The sequence below is a fragment of the Liolophura sinensis genome, chromosome 11 (genome assembly GCF_032854445.1).
Source record: "Liolophura sinensis isolate JHLJ2023 chromosome 11, CUHK_Ljap_v2, whole genome shotgun sequence".
Classification (NCBI taxonomy): Eukaryota; Metazoa; Mollusca; class Polyplacophora; order Chitonida; family Chitonidae; genus Liolophura; species Liolophura sinensis.
Genome location: NC_088305.1, coordinates 32,640,664 through 32,665,056, shown reverse-complemented (window position 1 = coordinate 32,665,056; position 24,393 = coordinate 32,640,664). Strand labels below are relative to the sequence as shown.

At 43.8% G+C, this 24,393-nt stretch overlaps 1 protein-coding gene across 1 annotated transcript in view; it reads right to left on the bottom strand.

Moving 5' to 3' along the window:
- The window catches only part of LOC135478327 (serine/threonine-protein phosphatase 6 regulatory ankyrin repeat subunit A-like), a gene marked incomplete at its 3' end in the record, with an annotated part of 202,200 nt that overhangs the window by 154,522 nt on the left and 23,285 nt on the right, over window positions 1–24,393 (bottom strand). The window contains exons 9-11 of the mRNA XM_064758602.1: window positions 16,717–16,815; window positions 16,138–16,236; window positions 7,562–7,660 (exon numbers count right to left, since the gene is read on the bottom strand). Of these exons, the coding sequence (XP_064614672.1) occupies window positions 7,562–7,660; window positions 16,138–16,236; window positions 16,717–16,815 (297 nt within the window). The remainder of the gene's footprint in view (window positions 1–7,561; window positions 7,661–16,137; window positions 16,237–16,716; window positions 16,816–24,393) is intronic.

Sequence of the window (24,393 nt, the reverse complement as noted above, 5' to 3'; positions counted from 1 at the left end):
ACGACTGCCTGAGAGCTTTCTAACAGATTGTTCGAGGGGGAGCCCACCCTATACATCATCGATGATTGTAGCGCATTGGAGGCGAAAAAACAAAAAATGCTGTCATTTATGGCTTTCTCGGGCCGTCCATGCAAAGCAAAGCGTCTGGGTCCTCACTCAGAAATACAACGCCATCCTCAAAGACTTCCGCGAGCAGACAAGGTGGGTGCCTTTATTCCACTTGCAAAGATCGGCAGTCGTTCAACGAATGCCTGGAGGAGAACTACATCATCTCGACGAGGCCGAGAGCGAAAAGGCAGAGGTTCGACATAAGCTCAAGAACAATCCGCATTCTAAGCTCCTGATAATGACTGATACGCCCGCCACATCTAAGATTATATATTAGACGTAGGCGCCCTTTTCCAATGAAGCATGGATACCGACGAGCTTATAGACGAGATTCTGGGCGCAGAGGAGGAGCCCGGCCGAAGCCAACAGCCCGACCCCAGCCAACAGCCCAGCCCCAGCCAACAGCCCGACCACAGGCCAACAAGATGATGCACGGAAGCACAGGCAGCACTTGCGGCGGGTGGGAAGGCCAAGCGATATCTTGGAAAGACGTAACGGCCGCTGAGATCGACGCCATGAGCGACGAAGACGTTGAAAGGTTGTACTCCCGGTACAAGGCTAAGCTCGGTGCGCGGATGGTTAACAGTCTCGGAGGTATGTTCTTGAGATCATATGTAAGGGCGGGGCTGGCTCCTACCTATCCCACCCGAGAATCGACCAAAGCTAATGGCACAGCTCGCCACCGACCCATTTGTTGAACAGGCGCTTAGCAGTGATAGCTGCTGGCTATACTACTGCTATGGTAAGTACTTAGCTCCGTTAACCATGACGTTGACCACTACTGAGCACTGCTCATTTAAACACAACTGCTGTCCTAGAAATGAGCCGTATGATCCAGAGGAACATGAGCACAACGAATCCGGAAGGCCCGAAGGAAGAGGATGAGGGTGACAGCGGATTCTACGAATGACAGCCCTGCGAAGAATTCCCAAAAAGTCGCTGCGGGTCGAGCGGGTGCTGCAGCGAGAAAGGCCAAGGCTAAAAAAGCTCAAGGACGAACTTGGCGAGGCACAAGACCTGCTTTGCTTGGCGCAGCTGATTCCACCAAGAAACAGCCGGATTCTACGAAGGAGTGGGGAGCTGCGAAGGAACCGGATTCTACGAAGGCACACCAAGTCACCCACTGGAAGGCGCCCCTGGCGTTATTAGGCGTTGGCAGCCTTGCAGTGCTAGTGTTGCTACGCGTGTGGCGCAGCCGCTATACAGCACATGCATGAGGTGCAGATATTACGCTGCATGCACGAGGTGCAGATATCACACCGCATGAAAAGAATCTCCATTTGAATTACACGTCGCGACCTTTTCCATATAGAGCAGCAAGTCTACTCCACCCGGTGACGGAAAAATGTGCTAGTCAACGCGGCCTACCACGCCGCTGTGGTCTCTCTCCTGGCTACTGGGTACGCTCGTCTCGGCCAGATGTTCCTGAAAGGAGCCCTCCCGAAGCTGGACTTAACACCCGTGACGTCGGCATGGTCATTGCAGATGTAGGCCTGGCCATGTTTTCGAAGGAACTGCTAATTAAACAAGGGCTCCTTCCTCCCAATATAATCAAGTAGTAATGGCCTCCATCACAATGATGATGGGCGGCGCCCTCGTAAACGCTTTGGCCTTCAGCGGGAGCCAGGTATATGTTTTCGATGCTGAGGAGTTCCGGTGTCTACGAAGAGCGGAGGCGCCATGACCGCGCTGGTAGAGCCCCGAAAGCGCACTGAGCGCTTGGACTGGATCAACGATGAACTCAGGGCCAGGGCACGCTGTCCAAACGTTCCGGGATGTCGACGTTGCAATCCGCGAGTATTCTAGGGTCAGGGGCAAAACTCTTACACGCGATGCACGCGAGGCCCTGCTGGGCTCAGAGCCACAGCTCTCCGATTTCTATGTGCCTAGTGAAGATCAAATCAAAAACACCACAAGATGACCTTCGTCATCCTGCTGATGTGTGTGGTTGGGGGTGTGAGTTACGGAATCGCAAAACTCACCAAGTAATCCGAACTGACTGTGCCGAACTCACCATCGAGCTCCTCGCCGTATGGCAGGCACGATCTTAGTAGTGAGGTGGTCTGCCTTCGCAAATAAGCCGCGATTATTAACATCTTTTTCGTCGCAAATCTGTTAGAGGGCTGCTAGAATACCTTGATGACATGGCTAGTAAGGTGTCCTGCTCGCCTGGCAAATATCTACTACAGCCCTCGTGGGTACTGAAAGGGTCCTCGCCGCCATCCAGAAACTTGCCACTGCGGCTAAGGTTTCCGAAGATGTGATCCGGGCCTGGCTGAAAAAAAAGGCTATCTGTCAGATATACCTGCCCCGTCCCCAAAAATACCGAGGCCTATGTTCGATGTTTCCACGCCGAATAACATCCACCAAGCCGATCTTTTATATCTACCACATGACCGGCGAGGCCGGAAGCTGTATAAGTACGCGCTGACAGTTGTTGATGTCGCTTCTCGCTACAAGGAGGCTGAACCTCTGGCTACTAAGATTCCAAAGAAGTCGCTGATGCTCTTTCTCGCATTTACAAGCGGGGACCCTTCGATGGCCTCGAAGCTTCTCCAAGTTGACCCTGGGCGCGAGTTTATGGGTGCGGGTGAGCCAACTGCTGGCCAAACACGATGTCACAGTCCGCAGAGGGCCGCGTGGATATCCACCGAGACCAAGGCATAGTGGAGGGTTTCAACCGTACTCTGGCTGAGCGGCTCTTTGGACATCAATACGCCCAGGAGATGCGCCTCCCTCCCGAACACCGGTCTACTGAATGGGTGGCTCGGCTGCCCTCTGTTGTGACCGCTTTGAATAACGAGACAACGAGACTGATCGGTAAAAGGGTGAAAGACGCCATCCAGGCAAAAGGGGTGCCCCATAAGCCTTTCTCGACGGTCCAGGTCGTCCCGTTGGACTTAATGAGCGCAAGATCCTCGAGGGTGTTGGCGTTTGTTATCTCTATTAGCCTGGAGAGCTGGAGGGCGGCCGCCGTCGCGCGACTGATCCTGTGTGGTCTCTAGAGATATATCGGCTTGGGCGCTCTGTCACAAAGAGTAATGAACCCGTGATGTACTATCTAGACGATACGTTGGATGGCCCGCGACGGGGATTTGTTTTCGTGAGGAGTTGGTTATAGTGCCTCCCTATTCTCAGCTGTAGGTTCCGGTAGTGCAGGACGTACCGTTCCTTGTTGCGGAAGTTGGGGACCAGCTTTTCGACTTTGGTCGCTTTCTTGCCGAGAAGACCGTGCTGATAGTCCGACATCCATTCCTTCTGGACCACCAGACGCTCCGGGGCTAATGCGTAGCCGTTATGTGCGTTATGTAGGCCGACCGGATACTCTAGGTCGACCTCGAGGATGTAACCGGAAGGACTGTCGTGGGTGTGGGTAGCAACCGATTCCCTGAGACGGCCCGCGCGTCATCTACCCACTGGAAGCCGCCCGTTGGAAGGAACTGACTCATAGCCCAGCCATATAGATTATTGGCGTCTAGGTATTGGACGTAGCTGTTTGGACTTTCTGGGTTGTATCCCTCCACCTGCGGATTATTGGCTTTGGCGTGTCGCTTACTTACCATGGAGATTCCTCCTCGCAACCCCTTCTCAATGAAGAGATGTTGGTCGTAGTCGGTCAACAGCTCCATCTCTACCCCGGTCTTCTTGAACAGCGCATCCCACGAGAGACCTGGGCTCGTAAAGTAGGGATTGAGGTTTCAAACCATACTGCCGTAAACATGTCTTCCGGAAGGCCTCAAACACATCAGCCAACATCGCGTGCTGCGACAGTGTAGTCTCCCAGATCGATGCAGTCAAATACCTTCCATACCCTGTTGAGGCGTGGATGTAGTCCTGGATAGCGTGGATGGCGTGGATGTAGTCCTCATCGCTAATGCCTCCGACTTTGAGCTTACTGTAGAAAGCGTCTTTAGGTGGGAGGCTGGACTCGTCGAAGCGCTCCCAGGAGTCCATATACTCATACGGGTAGACGCCCTTGAGCATGAGTAACTTACGTTTTTCTTCGGCAGGCTCATACCGGATTGTGATGTGGAAAGCCTCAGGTTTGTTGGCTTCTACCATATTGTCAAGGGAAGCCGGTAAGAACTGAACGCTGTCGATGAAGCGGAGCTGCCCCAGCGAGAAGGAGATGTACTTTTCGTGTAGCTGGGGACGCAGGACATGCGGCCCTCCGCCTTACTTATGGCTTGTATCAGGAGGTGCCCGTCGTAGCCCCGTAGGTTGTGGAAGACTACTGGTATGGCTGTCTTGGGACCCAGCCGCAACTTTAGGTTGCATACGTTATAGGCCGCGCCTCTGTACTTGCCGGTGATATGGCGGTGATCGCGCACAGAATCGGCGCCTAGAGGCTTCTCACACACGTGACAGGTTGCGGCGTTGTTGTGGGCCTGTCAGTCCTGGGGAGTCATCCTCATGGCTATAGGGTTATCTAGAACATTTTGGATTTCCCGCTCCTCCTGTTGGAGAGCTCTGAGGAAGTGTTCCGTCGCGTTAGGGCCTCTGTATTCCACGTGGTGTTTTGTGTGGCCGTCACACCGCACCACAACATAGCAGTAACTACATGGCTCGTGGTGCTGAGTCTTTTGAGTGCCTGCTCACTGTAGGTGACGGCAATGGGCCTTCAACCTTTTGGTTAGAGCCTCAAATCGGCATATATGATGAACGGAGCCGGTAGCTGTTTGTGGTGGTTCTGGAAGGAGACCTTGTTTTCCCCCTCCTGGGGCATTTCCATCTTCACCGCCGTCTGGCCCATCCCTCGGCATTCAGGTTTATGCGCCTCGAGCAGGTCCTCCCTTGTGTAACCGTGTATACAAGGCTCGCAGAAGTGTTTACGATGTTGTGTCTACTTTCTTGGACAGGAAACGATCGAGGTCTTTTATCCACGTATTGTGGAATTTGCTTGCCTTCTCAATCAGCAGCAGATTGATTCGGGGCGTGTCGCCGGGCTGCTTGCTGAGACGGTCCACGATCACACCCTTCTCCCACCCGAACACGTTGATGGCGAGGCCGTTATTTCCCTCCACTTTAGGGATCTGAGAGATGGGAGTGGGAGCGTCGATCCCACCAAAGTGAAGACCATCATTGGTGGGATACTTGGTTGGTCTCTGGGGGTTTCTGGCGGCTGGAAATAAGGCAGACCGGAGTGCCCATCGGAGGCAGTCGTCGTCTTTGTTCTTCACATTGATGACTGCTTTCTTATCACTCACAGCTGCAGGTAAGGGGATGTAGGACCCGCCCCTAAGGGGCTGATACCTTGCAATGTCAAGCCAGAGTCCTTTGCACGCTATTAACAACCCACCCTGACCCTCGCTGTGTCCATTTATCTAGCGCCTCCTGGATGGTGGGGAAGACCTTATCTAGAGCCCCGTCAATGTCACCGACCTCTAGGAGGGCCTCCTGTTTGCTGCGGAATACTGGGCTGGTATACTCTTTCACTGCCATCGGCGTGGGCCTTTCGCAGCTGAACCCTGAGGCCTAGTTGGAACTTAACCTCGTCGAGTGCCAGGATCTCTTCTTCTACCTTCTGGCGAATAATGGCTCGAATTTCTTCTAAGAAGGCTACTGGGTCCGTCCAAACACCTTCGGGTGCGCCCATCTGCCAGGCCAGGAGGAGATTCCTTATGGCCCGGCCGGTGTTAGTGAATTCTAGTTTCTTTTCACCCTGTATTCCGCCTAGCAATTCATCCAACTCCTCGTTACTGAGGGGGTTCTTGACGTCTTGCTTCAACTCCTCGTTACATCGGGAGTTCTTGCTGTCTTGCAGCCGCTTCCACTCAGCCACAGCCGTTTTATGCCTGTCGAGGATCCCCTGCAATTCTTCCAAGGCATTGCGGGACCGTGGGTACTTGGGCCGCACACCTAGGAGCGTCTCAAACTCCTCTCGTGATGCTCGCTCTTTATGATGGTGGTTCATTGTACGCATCGTATGCCTAGTGGTGCTGTTTCTCTAACTCTAAATTTCGAGCGCCGATATCTGCCTGGTGGTGCTGTTTCTCTAATTGTAAATTTCTATAGCCGTCAGCCGGTTGAACTCGTCCAAGAAAGCCTTGCGCCTCTGCCACCTTTCCCGCATCTGGGCATTAAGATATCCACAGGCCATGCAAAGCCGAAGTCGGTTTTTAACACCCCGACCACAGCTAATACATGGCTGAGTGCCAAGACCCTTCTGCAGACTGGCTAAATGAATCCCGCAGTACTCCCCCAGACAGCTCTTACCACAGAGCTCCGTGCAGCCGATGGGTAGCCACCGGCACTTATTGTAACCCCTTGGCATGTTGTATACACAGTTGGTGTAAAAGCATACCTGGTGCAATTGGTATGTCTAATAGAACCCGAGAAGGGGCTGGGGGCCTCTATTTTGTTCTGGGGAGGGCCCCCAGGGAGGGTGCGCCAGAACCTATACTCTGTATACTAGAACTTCTGGACCTCGCCGGGAATAGGGGCTGGGGGCCTCTATTTACCAAGTGGAGGGTGTGCCAGAACCGGCATTGTGTATACTACTCATGTTTACAAAAAACTTCAGTAAACCTGAAGAAGATTTTTATTTCCCTGGATATGTCACCGTAAGGGAAAGCAGTGTGTGTGGAAGTAGAGGTGGACTTGCCATGCTTGGCAGGCTTGGCCACTCATTTACTGAAGTGAAGATACCGTCATTTACATGTATTGAATGTCATTGTTTCCCGATAATCAGAGACAGTAATATGCCATTAATGTTGTAAATTTCTACATGTAAAACCCATGTAAGATTCCACACTACACAGATCGCAAGGCCTTCTGAACCACTGGTGTCTGAATCCTGTTATTTGTAGTGGACTTAATACACATCACTCTGTGTGGGGTAGACCAGTAAATGACAAATATGGTAGAACCGTGTGTGAGGTTATCCAGAATAATGAGATAGTGGTATTTAATGATGATTCTGGGCTCGTTAACATGGGCATTCACAGAAGGTTTCAGCAATTGATCTCACACTATCATGCAATAGACTGAGATCCTTGTGCACATGGTCAGTAGATTATCACTCCGCATGTGGATGTGAGTTCCCGGCATGAAACATCCAGGTTCATTCCCCATGTGGAAAATGAAAAAAGTGGACTGAGACAAATATAGCAAAGCGTGTGAAGCACACAAAATATTATCACTTGTTTAAGTGAAGCAGTCAGTGCGACTATACCAGAAAAATTGAGGCATACTTGATTTATCTGCAAACAAATTGATCAAACTTTTCTGTAAATGTCTAGAAATTTTAATACTTTAAAAATTTAAAAAATGAAGCAGTAAAATATTTTACATGTATATAAAACAGAAGACGGTACAGGCAATTGACGGTTGAGAAAATGAAAGTTCCCTTTTTTGTGCCTGGTTACACGATTACGGGACGAGTCGTTCCGCAATCATATTTCACTCTGCCCAAATCTCCACAATAAGTCAGCGTTAAAACATAAAATAGTACCGGATTCTGAACGTTGACATCATTGCTGTTCTCAACTAGAAGACGAAGGACGTCCAGGGTACTACCTGACAATGCCAGCTGTAAAGCGGTCTGTCCTCTCTGTGTAAACAAAAACAGGATTTGCTAAAATCTTGACACAAAAATACAACATGGTGTATTCCATAAAAAACAGACCACGTTCCCCATCTTCACAATCTACAGGATATTCATATATATATTATAGTAGTTGTGAGTCTATTCCACATAGAGATTAAGACAAATCGTCTTCCGTTACATGCTGTCTCCACCCGTAAACAGGTATATGGTCATGCCTTGATGATAAGTATTCAGATAGTCTTGCACCACACTGTATATACTCGAAAAACAAAAACGCCCCGATCAGAATCTAGTGTTGCGTTCACATACGCTAAACTATGTGCATTTGTGCTCCTTATATTTTGGTGTTTCTATTCATTCTTTTGTTCTGTGTGTTGATGTTGGCGCGTTGCTCCACCAAAATACGAACACAATCTTCGTTGCCATGTAAAGCCGCCTGATGTAAAGGTGTCTCCCCATTCTGTTATACATGATACAAAGGAATGGAATCAGTACACAGCAAATTAATGAAAAGGATCCTGCTAACCTTATTGATGTCATACTTAACAGTTGATCCAGTGAGGTGTAAATGCTGTATAGGACAAATATCGCCTGTTTCCCTAATTATAAAACGCGCTGCCAATAGCTCAGTCTAATCTAATTTAAAGCATAACCGAAGATAACACCATGTCATCAAATGACCAGATAAAAGCACGAATGTAATAGTAGTAATTCACCAATGCATTGTCAAATCAAATTCCGATGCCTGTATTCAAGCAATCAGATTGATCGTTGTTATTAAAGTTATGCAAACAGACAATAGGACAGTTTTATGCATCTGAACAGAATCCTGCAGGAAATACAGGACTTTATGGTAGAAATGTTCTACAGGAGCAGCAACTATATCAATGTAAAGAATATTTCCTTCTGTCTGTGTCAAAAGTATTGGAGATACAAGATTTTCAGTGAACAATTTTACACTGGATATGTCCTAAAACTCGTATCTTTTCAAAACTGGTAGGAAACAGAATGATGTGTTAGCGAACTTGGTAACAAAGAGAAAGAAACAACTGCACATTTATTTCTCCAATGTGAAAAAGATAAAATATTCTAATCGTCTATTAACCGGTGGCTGAGGCGGAAATGCAGCTTTACGTGTAGCATTAGCAATGGTAGAGTGTTTGCTAGTATATGCCACTAGGCATAGAAATGAAGAAAACAATCATAAAATACTTCCATTAGAAAACAGTGGATTTTTTTTACTCAAAAAACTAAAGAGACCATTACATTTAGAAAATATATAGACCGAAATCATCAAAAACTTTAGAATGGCAGGGAATATTGCCAAAATAATGGGGATGGAAAATGCATTCAGAGACAATGGAATACATCAGCTACAAGTAATTCAACTCACAACCACATTAATAAAAATGGTTAGTGAAAATGGGGATGAAACAATGGCTGTTGCATATGGAAGTTTGTCTTCTGATTGGTGCAAAAAAAAACAAATTTCTCTGCTGATTATAGATACTGTTTGTGTAAAAAGCAGTTGTGACAAGTTCAACAGAGTCTCAACAGTAGCACAAAAATCAACACCTACAAATAAACCGATGAAAATGCAAAAAGAAAACAAGCATTATTCAGAAAGATTAATGCCACGACGATGGAGAAGTAGTATAGGTCAATTTTATAGGAATTATCATGATATTATATCATATTTATACCACTCAGTAATACAAATTTGACAGAGATAAGTTAAGACATAATGTGCTACATTACGAACAACAGAGTCCATGGTAAATTATCCAACTACATCACATGATAGTGTTGGCTACATTTTAGTGTAAGCCTAAACGTTATTCACAACCCAACTAAGATAGCTGTTTCGATGATCGACAATTTAGTGAGTGCTTTGAGGTTATCATGCCTTTTCCCACAAAGAGTGAGATTTGCACTAAGTTACCGGCACTCTCAAATAACTACATCATCATCATTTCATCAAGTTCCTTTGACAGTTTAATGCATGTACGATCCACAGTTGCATGGAGAATAGAAGGGTAAAAGTCTAAAGAAAAGAAAGAAGCGATCCTGTTTAATAGTAACAGAATAACATGATTTTCAACCATTACGGTTGTTTACATTCGGTGACATCCACATTGAACGCCTTGTATTATATGAGACTTCGAGTTACATCCCTCCTTTAAAAAGCGGACCACATTAAACACGTCACAATGAAAATACGTACAGCTACATTACTCATTATGTATCACTACCCGTATGTGGAGCAGAGTGTATGTTTACACTGTGTACTTTACGTCTTACAACGTAGTTTTTCAACATTCCTTTTACCATGTTACTATACATTTGTATGTGCTACATGTACTCAACTAAACTATACAAATGGACGATAAAACAGCTTCTCTCATCATAAGCGGAAATTAAACCTATGTTGCCGAGGAAGCTATCCATAAAAACAAGTAAAGTAAAATAAAGTGTCTGTAAAGATGCCATACTTCGATATCAGTGGTTACTGGGGTGTCACCAAAGGTAGCTGTTAAAATAGAATCACCACGGTGACAACAATGGGATTATGTCAGTAATGGGTCGGGTATACACAATGGCTTTGTCATTCCTCGATACGCGAATTTTGTCTTTTTGCACTGGCTTGTCTGTTGCAGGAAGATGGTCGAACGACCAGACCAACATGCCATTGCCAATTTTGTCTTCGCTTAAGAGAGCTCAAAGATTCACAACGCCATCTCTTCCACAATGTATCAGCTATTGTCTGAACTCGTTACCACTGGGCCTTTAATACTCCAGTCTTCTAGGGGTTTCATCATTGGTTGTTTTTGCGTGTCAACAACTGGGCAGGGGATAAGATCATTGGAAATTCCGGATCCGTGTTGACTGGAACAATGTTAAGATTGTTTAATATGGCACTCACCTCTGCCAGAAATGTAGTTAGCGCTTTGTGGCTTATGTGTCTGGGGGACATGTCGTCCATCAATATCGAGTCCAAAATCCTTTGGCTTGCACCAATCATGCGTTCCCACACGCGGGTTGAAGGCCTCACGTTGTTCCCTTGTTATACAGAAAATTCCTCGTAGGTCCAGACCCCACATTTATGGCGTCTATCTTTAAGCTAACCGTTGCTCAGACGAAGTTACTTCCTCTATCGGATCCGAACTCAATGACGGCTCCTCGGATAAAGACGAATCCTCTGAGAGCATTTATGAAATTGCGGCATATGTGTTTCAGGTTGCTTAACGTCCTGGTCAGTCCTTGCCATGTAGAAAAGCGCTCAAAGCGACTTGATCCGAGTTCTGGACGTGGAGATGCTGTAATTATTTGATCGTCCTGTTCGACCAAGGGTGAAAAGTTATTGGTTTCCTTGAAGCGTCTCACCAGACCTGTTAGCTATGTGCCAATGGCTTTCAATGTAGGCGTTATTACTCGAGTTGCTATATCAGCTGGATTGCCATCCGTTGGTACGAATGACCACTGTTCTGGATTAGTTGATTTTCTGATCCTGCTGACTCTGTTTGTCACATATATAGAATGTACGAGTTTCGCTGGCGATGTATCCGAGAACAATCTTACTCTCCGTTTAGAATCTGACCTTATTGGGTTGGATTTAACGTGCTCTGAAATGACTTCAGATATCTCGACAACTAGGACATCTGCACACATTTCTAGACGTGGTATGTTCTGAGCGTGAAGTAGGGATACTCTTGCTTTGCACAGAATAAATCTCCAAGATTCTGTGTCAGTAGTCGTCTTTAATTCGCCGGTTGCGGCAAGGGCCTTTTGTGAAGCGTCACAGGAGATCTGAATGTCATTCTCTGGTATGTCTGCTAGGGATGTCGTTGCGTAGGTCCTTGGTATGTTCAAATTCTCCACAGATCTGAAAGAATCCTTCTACTAGTCCAATTCTTCTTTAAGGTCAGGTGACAGAGGTTCGTTCCATTTCTTAGTGTGCGAAATGAGCCCCAGCAGAAGCAACTTTCCTTGAAGAGAGACTGGCCCGACAAACCCAAGTGTGAATATTTGAACTCTCTTCAGCGAAGACAAAAGTGGAAAGTGGATAGTCCCAATATGTGCAAAGGAGACTATTCACTGACGGCAGAATTCCTCTCCTAGTATACGGTTTATCACTTGAGGATAGCTTGAAGGTAAAGGTATCCGAGGTGAGGTCCCACAACAATCCCATGCTTCGTTCCATGGGTAAATGATCTGATCCTAGTCTCGAATTTTGGTCATCCATGCGGTAGGATACTGGTTTTGAGCACACTGACTTTTGTCGGTGAATTCCGCGTAAACAAACCAGTTATCACTATTTGGTTTGGAGTACTGTCCCATTCAGTCAAAGTTGGAGGAAAAAATTGTGCGTCTTCGTCGACAGATTTGGCGACTAGACCGCTAGTTCATCTTCCCGAGGTCTTGATAAACCCTGTTCATGACGAAAGTGTGTACGAAAAGGTTGAGTGTGTATGTACATTTGATCCAAAAGCTCGGCTTTGGCTAATGACACGTTGCTTTGGTCGTCTACTACCGGGTATGTACGAACTGTCATGGTGGGTCGATTCTTATGGTACATAGTATAAGGGTCATGTCCGACATTCGTATACCATTCGCAGTCCGTAAAGGGCGTTCCAATTCGATAATAGCAAGATCCATTTCCAAAACAACGTTTAACACTAGCTCCCAAAGACAAAGGTATTTAAGAAATTATACAAATAGGAAATAAAGCCGGTAACACACAAGAGAGAAGCGGACATCAGTTTTCAATAATGCCGAGCAGACAGTGGATTTTCCAGACATGAATTCCATATCAAAGTTCAAATTCGTAGTCTATGAATAACGAGCATGTAACGAGCATGGGTGCCGTTAAGGCCGTTAAGCCTAGCTCCAGGTTAAGCGGTATTAGATACAGTTCGAAAATGACGAGCGTTACAGACCTTAACCGAAGAGATTGTGATTCAAAGTAACGGACAATTACGTCTTTCCCACTATCGTGTTCCAGTTGTTTCACATATTCACTTGTTCTGTGAACAATGACCCACTGGTGATCGCAAAATGGATTGAGAATGGCGAGATTTTAAGCTTCTCGCATCCATAGACTCTAAACCCTGAACCTCTGCCTCGACCGCAGCCGTTTCCGTTTCAATCCTAAGAAGGTCAAGGTCAACTGCCTTCTTACGCTGGTTTCTGCATCCAGTACAGCTTGACGTTTCCGACGATCAGCTTCCTTTGCAGCGTATTCAGACATATTTCTTGCAGCATCAGCTTTAGCCTGCTTCTTAGCTATCACTGAAGGTGATGAACCTTTACTGGAGACTTGGTATTTTGAAGACGATGTTCTCTGAGACACAGAATTCAAAACCTCCTGAATATTCACATCAATTAGTGTCAGTGTCTCTTGAACCCTCTCCTGTCTGCCTTCATCAATGGCAGTACAGGTAGCACATTCCTGATAACTTTCTGCAGCTTTACTAAGCTGTGGAAATAAGATGTGGTCTTTTGATACTTCTTGTAGAGATGTAGAAATCTTCTGCCTTTCACGCAACACCATGATGTTTTTCTCGGACTGAGATTCTGTAAGCACATGTTCCAGTTTTTTCCACACACCCTTCACATTGTTAAGGTGAGTTTTCATAATGGTTCTTTACCCTTATCAGTTGCAACTGTCCGTTTCACAGTTGTTTCCGAATCCTGAGTGTCTCCTTCACTCACGTTTAAAGATCCTGTCCATCTGGGATCATCGAGTCCGTCCAGGTAGGACATCGTGTATTCTAAGGTTTGGCTGGTCGACAGTACTTTTACTATCATGCCTCTTCCCACAAAGAGTGGGAACTTAGGCACCAAGATAACCCGCACTCTCAAATAACTAAACCAACGACGGTTCATCAAGTTCCATTGACAGTTTAATAACTGTACGATCCACAGTTGCATGGAGAATGGAAGGGTAAAGGTCTGTAGAAAAGAATGAAACGCAGCTGTTTATCAGTAACAAAATAACATGATTTGTCAGCCAGTACGGTTGTTTACATTCGGAGACATCCACATCGTATACCTTGTATCATATGAGACTTCGAGTTAGATCCCTGCTTTAATAAACGAACTACATTAAACACGTCACAATGAAAATACGTACAGCCACATTACTCATGTATGTATCACTACGCGTTTATGGAACAGAGTTTATGCTTACATTGTGTACTTTAGGTCTTACAATACAGTTTTTCAATATTTCCTTTTACCATGATATTATACATTTTATGCCTGCATGTATTCAACTAAACTGTACAAATGGAAAATAAAATAGCTTCTATCATCATAAGCGGAAATTATTCCAGTTGGAATAAGTTCGGCTACCTCGTGGCGAATCGGTAAAATGACACAGCTGTGAACTACGAGCACTTCACGGAAGATAACAGTCTGACAGTGTTAAAACCAAAAGGCAGGATGAGTCCTAAGAAATAATGTGACTGACACTTTGGGTTGCAACACGTCCGAAATCATGAGAATAATGCACAAAAACACAGGTGGGCGGAGTTCTACCGCCTTCACTACGTCGGTCCGTGGTAACGTAAAATCCTAAAATTATGTTGCTGAGGAAGCTATTCAAATAAAGTGAAAACGGATTTCTTAAAATGTACAATTCAGATAACACACAACTGGTTGGGAGAATAATAACCTCTGTAATCTCTCTTCGATATCACTACTCCTCCACATGGAATAAAGTCACTGAGAAAATAAGATGGAAACTACCTCTAAGGATGAATTAGAATCAGAGCGCTTCAAACACAGTATAGTAAGTTTCACTCAAATAATAACCGAGAATGTCAACCACAGCGTAAAATTATTATCCAAGATTCTAATGTGCTGCAGACTGCATTCAAGTGAAAATTCGTGCGTCTCTCTGAAAATTCAGAAATAAGTGGTATGACCGGAAATGTATGGCATCGAAAGGGGATGTAGGCGTGCCTTCCGGATACTTAGAAAGGATCGCTGCAACAGTAATCTCTCCATATGTACATCACATTGCACTAAGTGTAAATCCTGTATACGATCCAAGAAATATGTTTGAAAATCACATCAACGGCAATCCCTTCAGCAATCAGTAAATGACAAACATTTTTGGTCTATACTCCGTCGTATTCACTCCCCAAATCCTCGTAATCCCAATCCGAAACATGGACTGTTTAACTATTTTAAGGACCCGATTAACGTTAACGTGGGTAAAGATAACGCATTTGAGAAATATGAAGATTTAGATCAGTTTGAAAGTAATGAAATCTTGAACAGCGCAATCTGTGAGGAAGAAACTGCATTTAACTTCAATAAATGTGAAGTTGGTAAATCCCAAGGCCTGCACAGACTAACTGGGGGAAGTTTTTTATTTATTTATTTGATTGGTGTTTTACGCCATACTCAAGAATATTTCACTTATACGACGGCGACCAGCATTATGTTGAGTGGAAGCCGGGAACAGCCCGTGGGAAACCCACGACCATCCGCAGGTTGGACAGTTTTTTCAAATCTCTTCTCCATTATGTGTGTCATATATGCTTAAGCTGTACAACCATGTGTCTGATGCATTAGAGGTCCTAGAGGTTTGGAGTTTGGGTGCTATTGTTCCTTACTTGAAGGATAACGGCTTGGAACAGACTTGATGGAAGTTGTACTATCATATAAATATCTACTGTTCAAAAATACGGCCTCTACTAAGATACAGGTCCGCATTATGACGATTCCAAAGGTATGAGGTGCTAGAAAGGGTTCCATATTTATCATGTAAACATTTGCTACAACCGGGCAATCCATCTATATTCCCAAGGGAAGCGTAGCTGGGCTACATTTGTTAAGGGAATGTCGTTCCGCTTTGTTTCAATATGCTGGTGTCTCTAAGAATGTAACGATTTCAAAAGTTCTTACGTTTATAAGTTCATTCACACAGCTTTACAAATACGGCAAACATTGCTATAGAGGCTCCTTGTATATATAATAAAAACACATGCGCAAATGATCGAAGTGATCGAAAATGTTTGTTAAACTGTATTCAGACATATGATCTTTCAGTCTGAGTAAACTGAATTTGAAAATACTTTCTTAAACATTGGTGAGTGTTCAGCGACGCAAAATTGATAATTCATCTTGTGACTTTTGACCCGCAACGTATGTCTGAGTTGACGGATAGCTTGCGAATATCTATTTTGATGCCTAGTTGAAATGTTTGGCTGCCTGCACGACAGAACCGCCCAAGTCCAAACTACTGGGAGATAGAAACACACAAGTAAACTACTTAAATAAAAATAGCCAACAAACGAGTAGTAAAACAAAAGAAAAAGGAAGATTTAAAAGAAGACATTGAGTGGCGGTGAAAGAACATGTCAATATCCAGCTACGATCACTGTATGTAACTGTGTAGTGTTTAGGTTATGAGGAGAAAAACACAACATGAATAGTGTTAAAATATTCCGTAGCCAAGAACCACGTACCTGATCCTGTAGGTTTACATCAGCGCTCTTCTCTACCAGTAGACGTAGAAGACCCATGGTACCACGTGAGGCTGCCAGGTGTAAAGCTGTTTGTCTTTTCTGTGTAAACACAATGAGGAATCAGTAAAAAATGACATGAAAAACAGATATGACATGGTATATTCCATTAAAACACAGAACAAGTTTCACAATTTCATCGCCAGCATGACATTTATAAATTTTAGTAGTTTTGTGTCCATTCTACAGAAACATCAAGGCAAGTGCAGTCACCGTCCTTAAATTGTCCCCCTTAAATAATAGGTATTTAGAAAGTTTTGCACAACAGCAGTCCGAAAGTCTATTTAAATCCTTTACAGATATGAACGGTGAAAGAATGTACTCAAAAACCCCAAACAGAGCCTAGTGTTGCGTTCACGTACCCTAAAACATATTTTGTAAAAGCATTTTGTCCTCCTGGTATTTTGATGTTTTTCTTACTTCTTTTGTATACCTTTCTGTTCCTATGGACCTTGGTGTCTGAAAAAAAACGGTGTTATTATTATTATTATTATTATTAAAATATCGAAGATAACTACTTACTGAATTCTGTGTGTTGACGTTGGCGCCCTGCTCCACCAAAATACGAACAAAATCTTCGTTCCCATATAAAGCCGCCTGATGTAAAGGTGTCTCCCCATTCTGTTATACATAATAGAAAGGACTGGAATCAGTACACAGCTAATTAATGAAAAGGTTCTGGCTAAACTCGTTGATGTCTTACTTAACAGTTGATTCAGTGAGGTGTAAATGCTGTATGGGACAAACATCGACTGTTTCCCAAATTATAAAACGTGCAGCCACTAGCTCAATCTAAATTAATTTAAAGCATAACCGAATATAACACCATGTCATCAAATGACCAGATAAAAGCACAAAGTGAATGTCATAGTAATTCACCAATGCATTGTCAAATCAAATTCCGATGCCTGTATTCAAGCAATCAGATTGATCGTTGTTATTAAAGTTATGCAAACAGACAATAGGTCAGTTTTGTGCATCTGAACAGAATCCTGCAGGAAATACAGGTCTTTATGGGAGAAATGTTCTACAGGAGCAGCAACTATATCAATGCAAAGATTATTTCTTTCTTTCTATGTCAAAAGTATTGGAGATACAAGATTTTCGGTGAAAATTTTTGCACTCGATATGTTCTAAAAATCGTATCTTCACAAAACTGGTAGGAAACAGAATGATGTGTTAGCGAACTTGGTAACAAAGAGAAAGAAACAACTGAACATTTACTTCTCCAATGTGAAAAAGATAAAATATTCTGATCGTCTATTAACCACTGGCTAAGGCGGAAATGCAACTTTACGTGTAACATTAGCAATGGTACAATGTTTGCTAGTATATGCCACTAGGCATAGAAATGAAGAAAACAATCATAAAATACTTCCATTAGAAACCAGTGGATTTTTTGAGTCAAAACAATAAAGGGACCATTACATCTAGAAAATATATTGACTGAAATCATCGAAAACTTGGGGGGCGGGGAATGGAAAATGCATTCAGACAGAATGGAGTACATTAGGTACAAGTAATTCAACGCACATCCACATGTATAAAAATGGTTAGTGGAAATGGGGATGAACCAAAGGCTGTTGCATATGGAAGTTAGTGTTCTGATTGGTGCAAAAAAAAAAAAAAAAAAAATTCGCTGCTGATTATAGATAATATTTGTCTAAAAAGCAGTTGTGACAAGTTCAACAGAATCTCAACAGTAGCACAAAAATCAACACCTACAAATTAACCGATGCAAATGCAAAAAGAAAACAAACATTATTCAGAAAGATTAATACCACGACGATGGAGAAGTAGTTTCGGTCAATTTTATAGGAATTATCATGATATTATATCATATTTATACCACTCAGTGATACAAGTTTGACAGAGATAGGTTAAGACGTAATGTGCTACATTACGAACAACAAAGTCGATGGTAAATTATGTTTAAGCGATCCAACTACATCACATGATAGTGTTGGCTACATTTTAGTGTAAACCTAAACGTTATTCACAACCCAACTAAGATAGCTGTTTCGATGATCGACAATTTATCAATTTACATAATACACGATTTGGATACTGATTTAATTCAATCCCGCAGAACATCCCTTGCGTCTTTCTTTTGTCACTGGAAATTGTTCACGGCTTTTATTTGCATAAATCCGTCTTACTTCATTACTTTATATTCTTCCACGGGGTCGGGGAACAGCCAGGTAGCCTCCGTACAAACGCCAACTGCAGCTTTTATGTAGGCGGGTCGCGCTTCCAGCTACCAACATGTCCAGTGAGCTTACACGTAGTTCATGGGACCAGTGGTGTTTGGATCACTCACCTAACTACCTAAGGGGACATTGGGGCTAACCGGGAACGCCGAACGATTCCTCCTGACCTATAATCAATTTTAGCCGAAATAAGTGGGTTTAGGTCAGAAAGGATCTATGATATGTCTGAGGTAAAATGTGATATACAAGCATTACGTGCGGGTTGAGTCAACTTCGGATGGTAAACCAAGACCTATAATATGTAAGTTCCTGCTGTGGGGTAACAAGATGGATAAAAGGTAAGTAGAAAATCATGGACAAAGGTATAGGCGTGTCTAACGATCTGACATTGAGACAACGGAAAAGTCTAAGGGATCTGTGGACAGACGGTAAATCAGGATACTAGGAAAAGGCAAGTTGGTAATCGTAGATCTCGCTTCACATGGCGTTAACCACGTGGAGACGGGAGAAGGAATAGGACGCTGACCGTAGGACGAATTATATTTCTTGTTCTGAGATATTAAAGGGTTGGATTCTAAGTTTAATGACACTGACTTTTTTGAGCCTTCATGAGTTTAAAGTTTCTGGGCTTTGTCGCAACCTGGTGTAAATACTCCAAAGGCGTACTAGCCGAATTTGTGACTGACTATGTTGCGTTCTGTGTGCCGGCTGTGCAGTCTGCCCGTGGCCGACCATGCGGGGCATATGTGTGTTTATACATATTGCATGTATCTAAATGGTTTACCCCCGTCATCAGAACCCACTTTTGACTTTCCTTTAAAGTAAACAGTTCATTTCTAAGCCTCCAATGTGACGTTGTGCATGGCTGTTTATATGTACCTCCAAGTGATTCGCCCTTTCAATCCACTGGTAGCGAGCAGGAGAAAAAAGGCGTTTTGGTACTGGAGAACTTAACTGTTAAGACCTCGGCGATCTGTCCATCTGATCCGTTACTCATCCTTGGAGAGAACTTCAGTGCTCGTACATCGTGTCTTTTAACTGATCGAGATCGTTTTATCAACCCTGATTTTGAGTGAGTGATTTCTTTGGGGTTATCATGCCTCTTCCCACAGAGAGTGGGATTTGCACTAAGTTACCCGCACTCTCAAATAATTACATCATCAACAGTTCATCAAGTTCCTTTGACATTTTAATGACTGTACGATCCACAGTTGGATGGAGAATAGAACGGTAAACGTGTATAGAAAAGAATGAAACGCAGCTGTTTATCAATAACAGAATAACATGATTGTCAGCCAGAACGGTTGTTTACATTCGGTGACATCCACATTGTACACCTTGCATCATATGAGACTTCAAGTTACATCCCTACTTTAATAAACGGACTACATTAAACACGTCATAGTGACAATACGTAAAGCCACATTACTCATGTATGTATCACTACGCGTTTGTGGAACAGAGTTTATGCTTACATTGTGTACTTTAGGTCTTACAACATAGTTTTTCAATATTTCCTTTTACCATGTTATTATACATTTTCATGTGCTACATGTACTAAACTAAACTATACAAATGGACAATAAAACAGCTTTTATCATCATAAGCGGAATTTAAGCCTATGTTGCTGAGGAAACTATCCATAAAACAAATCCGTGAAAACGGATTTCTTAAAATGTACAATTCAGATAAGACACAAATAGTTGGGAGAAAAATACCCTCTGTATCGGCGGTTCCTGTACATTCCCGCCTGGTATCTGTAAAGATGCCATACTTCCATATCAGTGGTTACTGGGGTGTCACCTGAGGTAGGTGTTAAAATACAATCACCACGGTGACAACAATGGGATTATGTCAGTGATGGGTCGGGTATACACAATGGCTTTGCCATTCCTCGACACGCGAAATTGGTCTTTTCGCACTTTCCTGTCTGTTCCAGGAAGCGGTCGAACGATGAGACCAACGTGCAATTCATTGCGATGAGCGCCCTTGTCCTTCAGTAAGACGACGTCTCCTTTGCACATATTGGGACTGCCAACTTTTGTCTTCACTGAAGAGAGTTCAAATATTCACAACACCATCTCTTCCACAATGTATCAGCTATTGTCTGAACTCGTTTCTACTGGGCCTTTAGTACTCCAGCCTCGTAGGGGTTCTATCACTGGGTTGCTTTTGTGTGTCAACAACTGGGCAGGGGATAAGATTATTGGAGATTCCGGATCCGTGTTGACTAGAACAATGGGACGAGCGTTTATTATGGCACTCACCTCTGCCAGAACTGTAGTTGGCGCTTCGTGGGTTAAGTGTCTGGTGGATATGTTGTCCATCAATATCGAGTCCAAAATCCTTCGGCTGACACCAATCATGCGTTCCCACACGCCTTTAACGTGGGAGGAACGTGGCGGGTTGAACACCCACGTTGTTCCCTTGTTATACAGAAAATTCCTCGTAGGTGCAGACCCCACATTTATGGTGTCTATCTTTAAGCTAACCGTTGCTCAGACGAAGTTACTTCCTCTATCGGACCCGAACTCAATGACGGCTCCTCGAATAAAGATGAATCCTCTGAGATCATTTATAAAACAGCGGCATATGTGTTTCAGGTTGCTTAACGTCCTGGTCAGTCCTTGACATGCAGAAAAGCGCTCAAAGCGACTTGATCCAAGTTCTGGAGGTGGAGATGCTGATGTTGATAAAGTAATTATTTGGTCGTCCTGTTCGACCAAGGGTGAAAAGTTATTGGTTTCCTCGAAGCGTCTCACCAGACCTGTTAGCTATGTGCCAATGGCTTTCACTGTAGGCTTTGTCACTCGAGTTGCTATATCAGCTGGATTGCCATCCGTTGGTACGAATGACCACTGTTCTGGATTATTTGATTTTCTGATCCTGCTGACTCTGTCACATATACACAGAATGTACGAGTTTCGCTGGCGATGTATCCGAGAACAATCTTACTCTCCGTTTAGAATCTTACCTTGTTGGGTTGGATTTAATGTGCTCTGAAATGACTTCAGATATCTCGACAGCTAGGACGGCTGCACATAGTTCTAGACGTGGTGTGTTCTGAGCGTAAAGTAGGGATACTCTTGCTTTGCCTAGAATAAATCTCCAAGTTTCTGAGGCAGTAGTCGTCTTTAATTCGCCGGCTGCGGCAAGGGCCTTCTGTGAAGCGTCATAGGAGATTTGAATCTCATTCTCTGGTAGTCTGGTGTCGTTCCGTAGGTAATTGGTGTGTTCAAATTCTCCACAGATCTGGAAGAATCCGTCCAATGTTCCGATTGTTCTTCAAGGTCAGGTGACAGAGGTTCGTTCCCGTCCTTAGTGTGCGTAATGAGCTCTTGCAGAAGCAACTTTCCTTGAAGGGATACGGGCGCGACAAACGCAAGTGTGAATATTTGAACTCTCTTCAGCGAAGAAAAAAGTGAAAAGTGGACAGTCCCATAATATGCAAAGGAGACTATTGACTGACGACAGAATTCCTCTCCTGGTATACGGTTTATCACTTGACGAAACCTTGAAGGTGAAGGTATCAGAGTTGAGGTCCCACAACAATCCCATGCTTCGTTGCATGGGTAAATGATCTGATCATAATCCAAAATCTCAAAGTTTGGTCGTCCATGCGGTAGGATACTGGTTTTGAGCACACTGACTTACTTAGGTCGGTTAATTCCGCCTAAACAAACCAACTATCGCCCATCCTAAGTGTAGTTTTTGGGCAGATAGTGTGCTCTTTGGGCAAATCCTTCGATCTTTCACATGATGCTGTTCTGGCAAGTCTCGTCCTATCAGTAAGAGTATCTCGGCCTCGTCGTCCATTAGGGGAATATAGCTGGAAAGGCCTCGCAGATGTGGATAGTTTTCTGCTACATGAGGTGGAATTTCCTCTCTTTGGTTTGGAATCCTGTCCCATTCAGTCAAATTTGGAAGCTGAAATTCTGCGTCTTCGTCGACAGATTTGGCGACTAGGCCGCTAGTTCGTGTTCCCGAGGTCTTGATAACACCTGCACATGACGAAAGTGTGTACGGAAAGGTTGAGTGTGTATGTCTAATTGATCCAAAAGCTCGGCTTTGGCTAATGACGCGTTGCTTTGGTCGTCTACCACCGGGTATGTACGAACTGTCAAGAACTGTCCAAAACAACGTTTAACACCAGCTCTCAAAGACAAAGGTATGAAAGAAATTAATTAAATTAATTAAATTAACAAATAGGAAATAAAGCCGGTGACACACAAGAGAGAAGCGGACATCAGTTTTCAATTATACCGGTCAGACAGTGGAGATTCCAGACATGAATCCCATATCAAAGTTCAAATCCGTAGTCTATGAATGAGTTCCAGGTCAAATAACCATTAAACAAGGTATCTCAGTTGCTCTTTGATAGCAACTGTACATAAAGACATCATGCAGATGTAATGAGCATGGCTGCCGTTAAGGCCCCTAGCTCCAGGTTAAGCGGTATTAGATACAGTTCGAGCGTTACAGACCTTAACCCAACAGATTGTGATTCAAAGTAACGGACGATTACGTCTTTCCCGCTTTCGTGTTCCAGTTGTTTCACATATTCACTTGTTTTGTAAACAATTACTCCACTGGTAATCGCAAAATGGATTGAGCATGGCGAGATTTTACGCTTCTCGCATTCGAAGACTCGTTTAAATCCTAAGAAGGTCAAGGTCAGATGTGAGCTCTGCATCCTTACCCTTGTTTTCTACTTCCACTACAGCTTGACGTTTCCGACGATCAGTTTCCGTTGCAGCATATTTAGCCCTAGCTCTTGCAGTATCAGCTTTAGCCTGCTTCTTAGCTATCACTGAAGGAAATGAACCTTTACTGGAGACTTGGTATTTTGAAGACGATGTTCTGTGAAATACAGAATTCAATAGCTCCTGAATATTCACATCAATTAGTATGAGCGTCTCTTGAACCCTCTCCTGTCTGCCTTCATCAATGGCAGTACAGGTAGCACATTCCTGATAACTTTCTGCAGCTTTACTAAGCTGTGGAAATAAGATGTGGTCTTTTGATACTTCTTGTAGAGATGTAGAAATCTTCTGCCTTTCACGCAACACCATGATGTTTTTCTCGGACTGAGATTCTGTAAACACATGTTGCAGTTTTTTCCACACACCCTTCACATTGTTAAGGTGGGTTTTCATAGTAGTTTACTACCCTGATCAGTTAGCGCAACTGTCCGTTTCACAGTTGTTTCCGAATCCTGAGTGTCTCCTTCACTCACGTTTAAAGATCCTGTCCACCTGGGATCATCAAGTCCGTCCAGGTATGATATCGTGCATTCTAAGGTTTGGCTGGTCGACAGTACTTTTACTATCATGCCTCTTCCCACAAAGAGTGGGAACTTAGGCACCAAGATAACCCGCACTCTCAAATAACTAAACCAACGACAGTTTATCAAGTTCCATTGACAGTTTAATAACTGTACGATCCACAGTTGCATGGAGAATGGAAAGGTAAAAGTCTGTAGAAAAGAATGAAACGCAGCTGTTTATCAGTAACAGAATAACATAATTGTCAGCCAGTACGGTTGTTTACATTCGGTGACATCCACATTGTACACCTTGCATCATATGAGGCTTCGAGTTACATCCCTGCTTTAGTAAACGGACTACATTAAACACGTCACAATGAAAATACGTACAGCCACATTACGCATGTATGTATCACTACGCGTATGTGGAACAGAGTTTTCGCTTACGTTGTGTACTTTAGGTCTAACAACGTAGTTTTTCAATATTTCCTTTTACCATGTTATTATACATTTTATGTGCTACATGTACTCAACTAAACTATACAAATGGACAATAAAATAGCTTCTATCACCATAAGCGGAAATTATTCTAGTTCGAATAATATCAAAGTTCGGCTACCTCGTGGTGAATCGGTAAATTGACACAGCTGTGAACTACGAGCACTTCACGGAAGATAACAGTCTGTCAGTGTTAAATCCAAAAGGCAGGATGAGCTTAGAGTC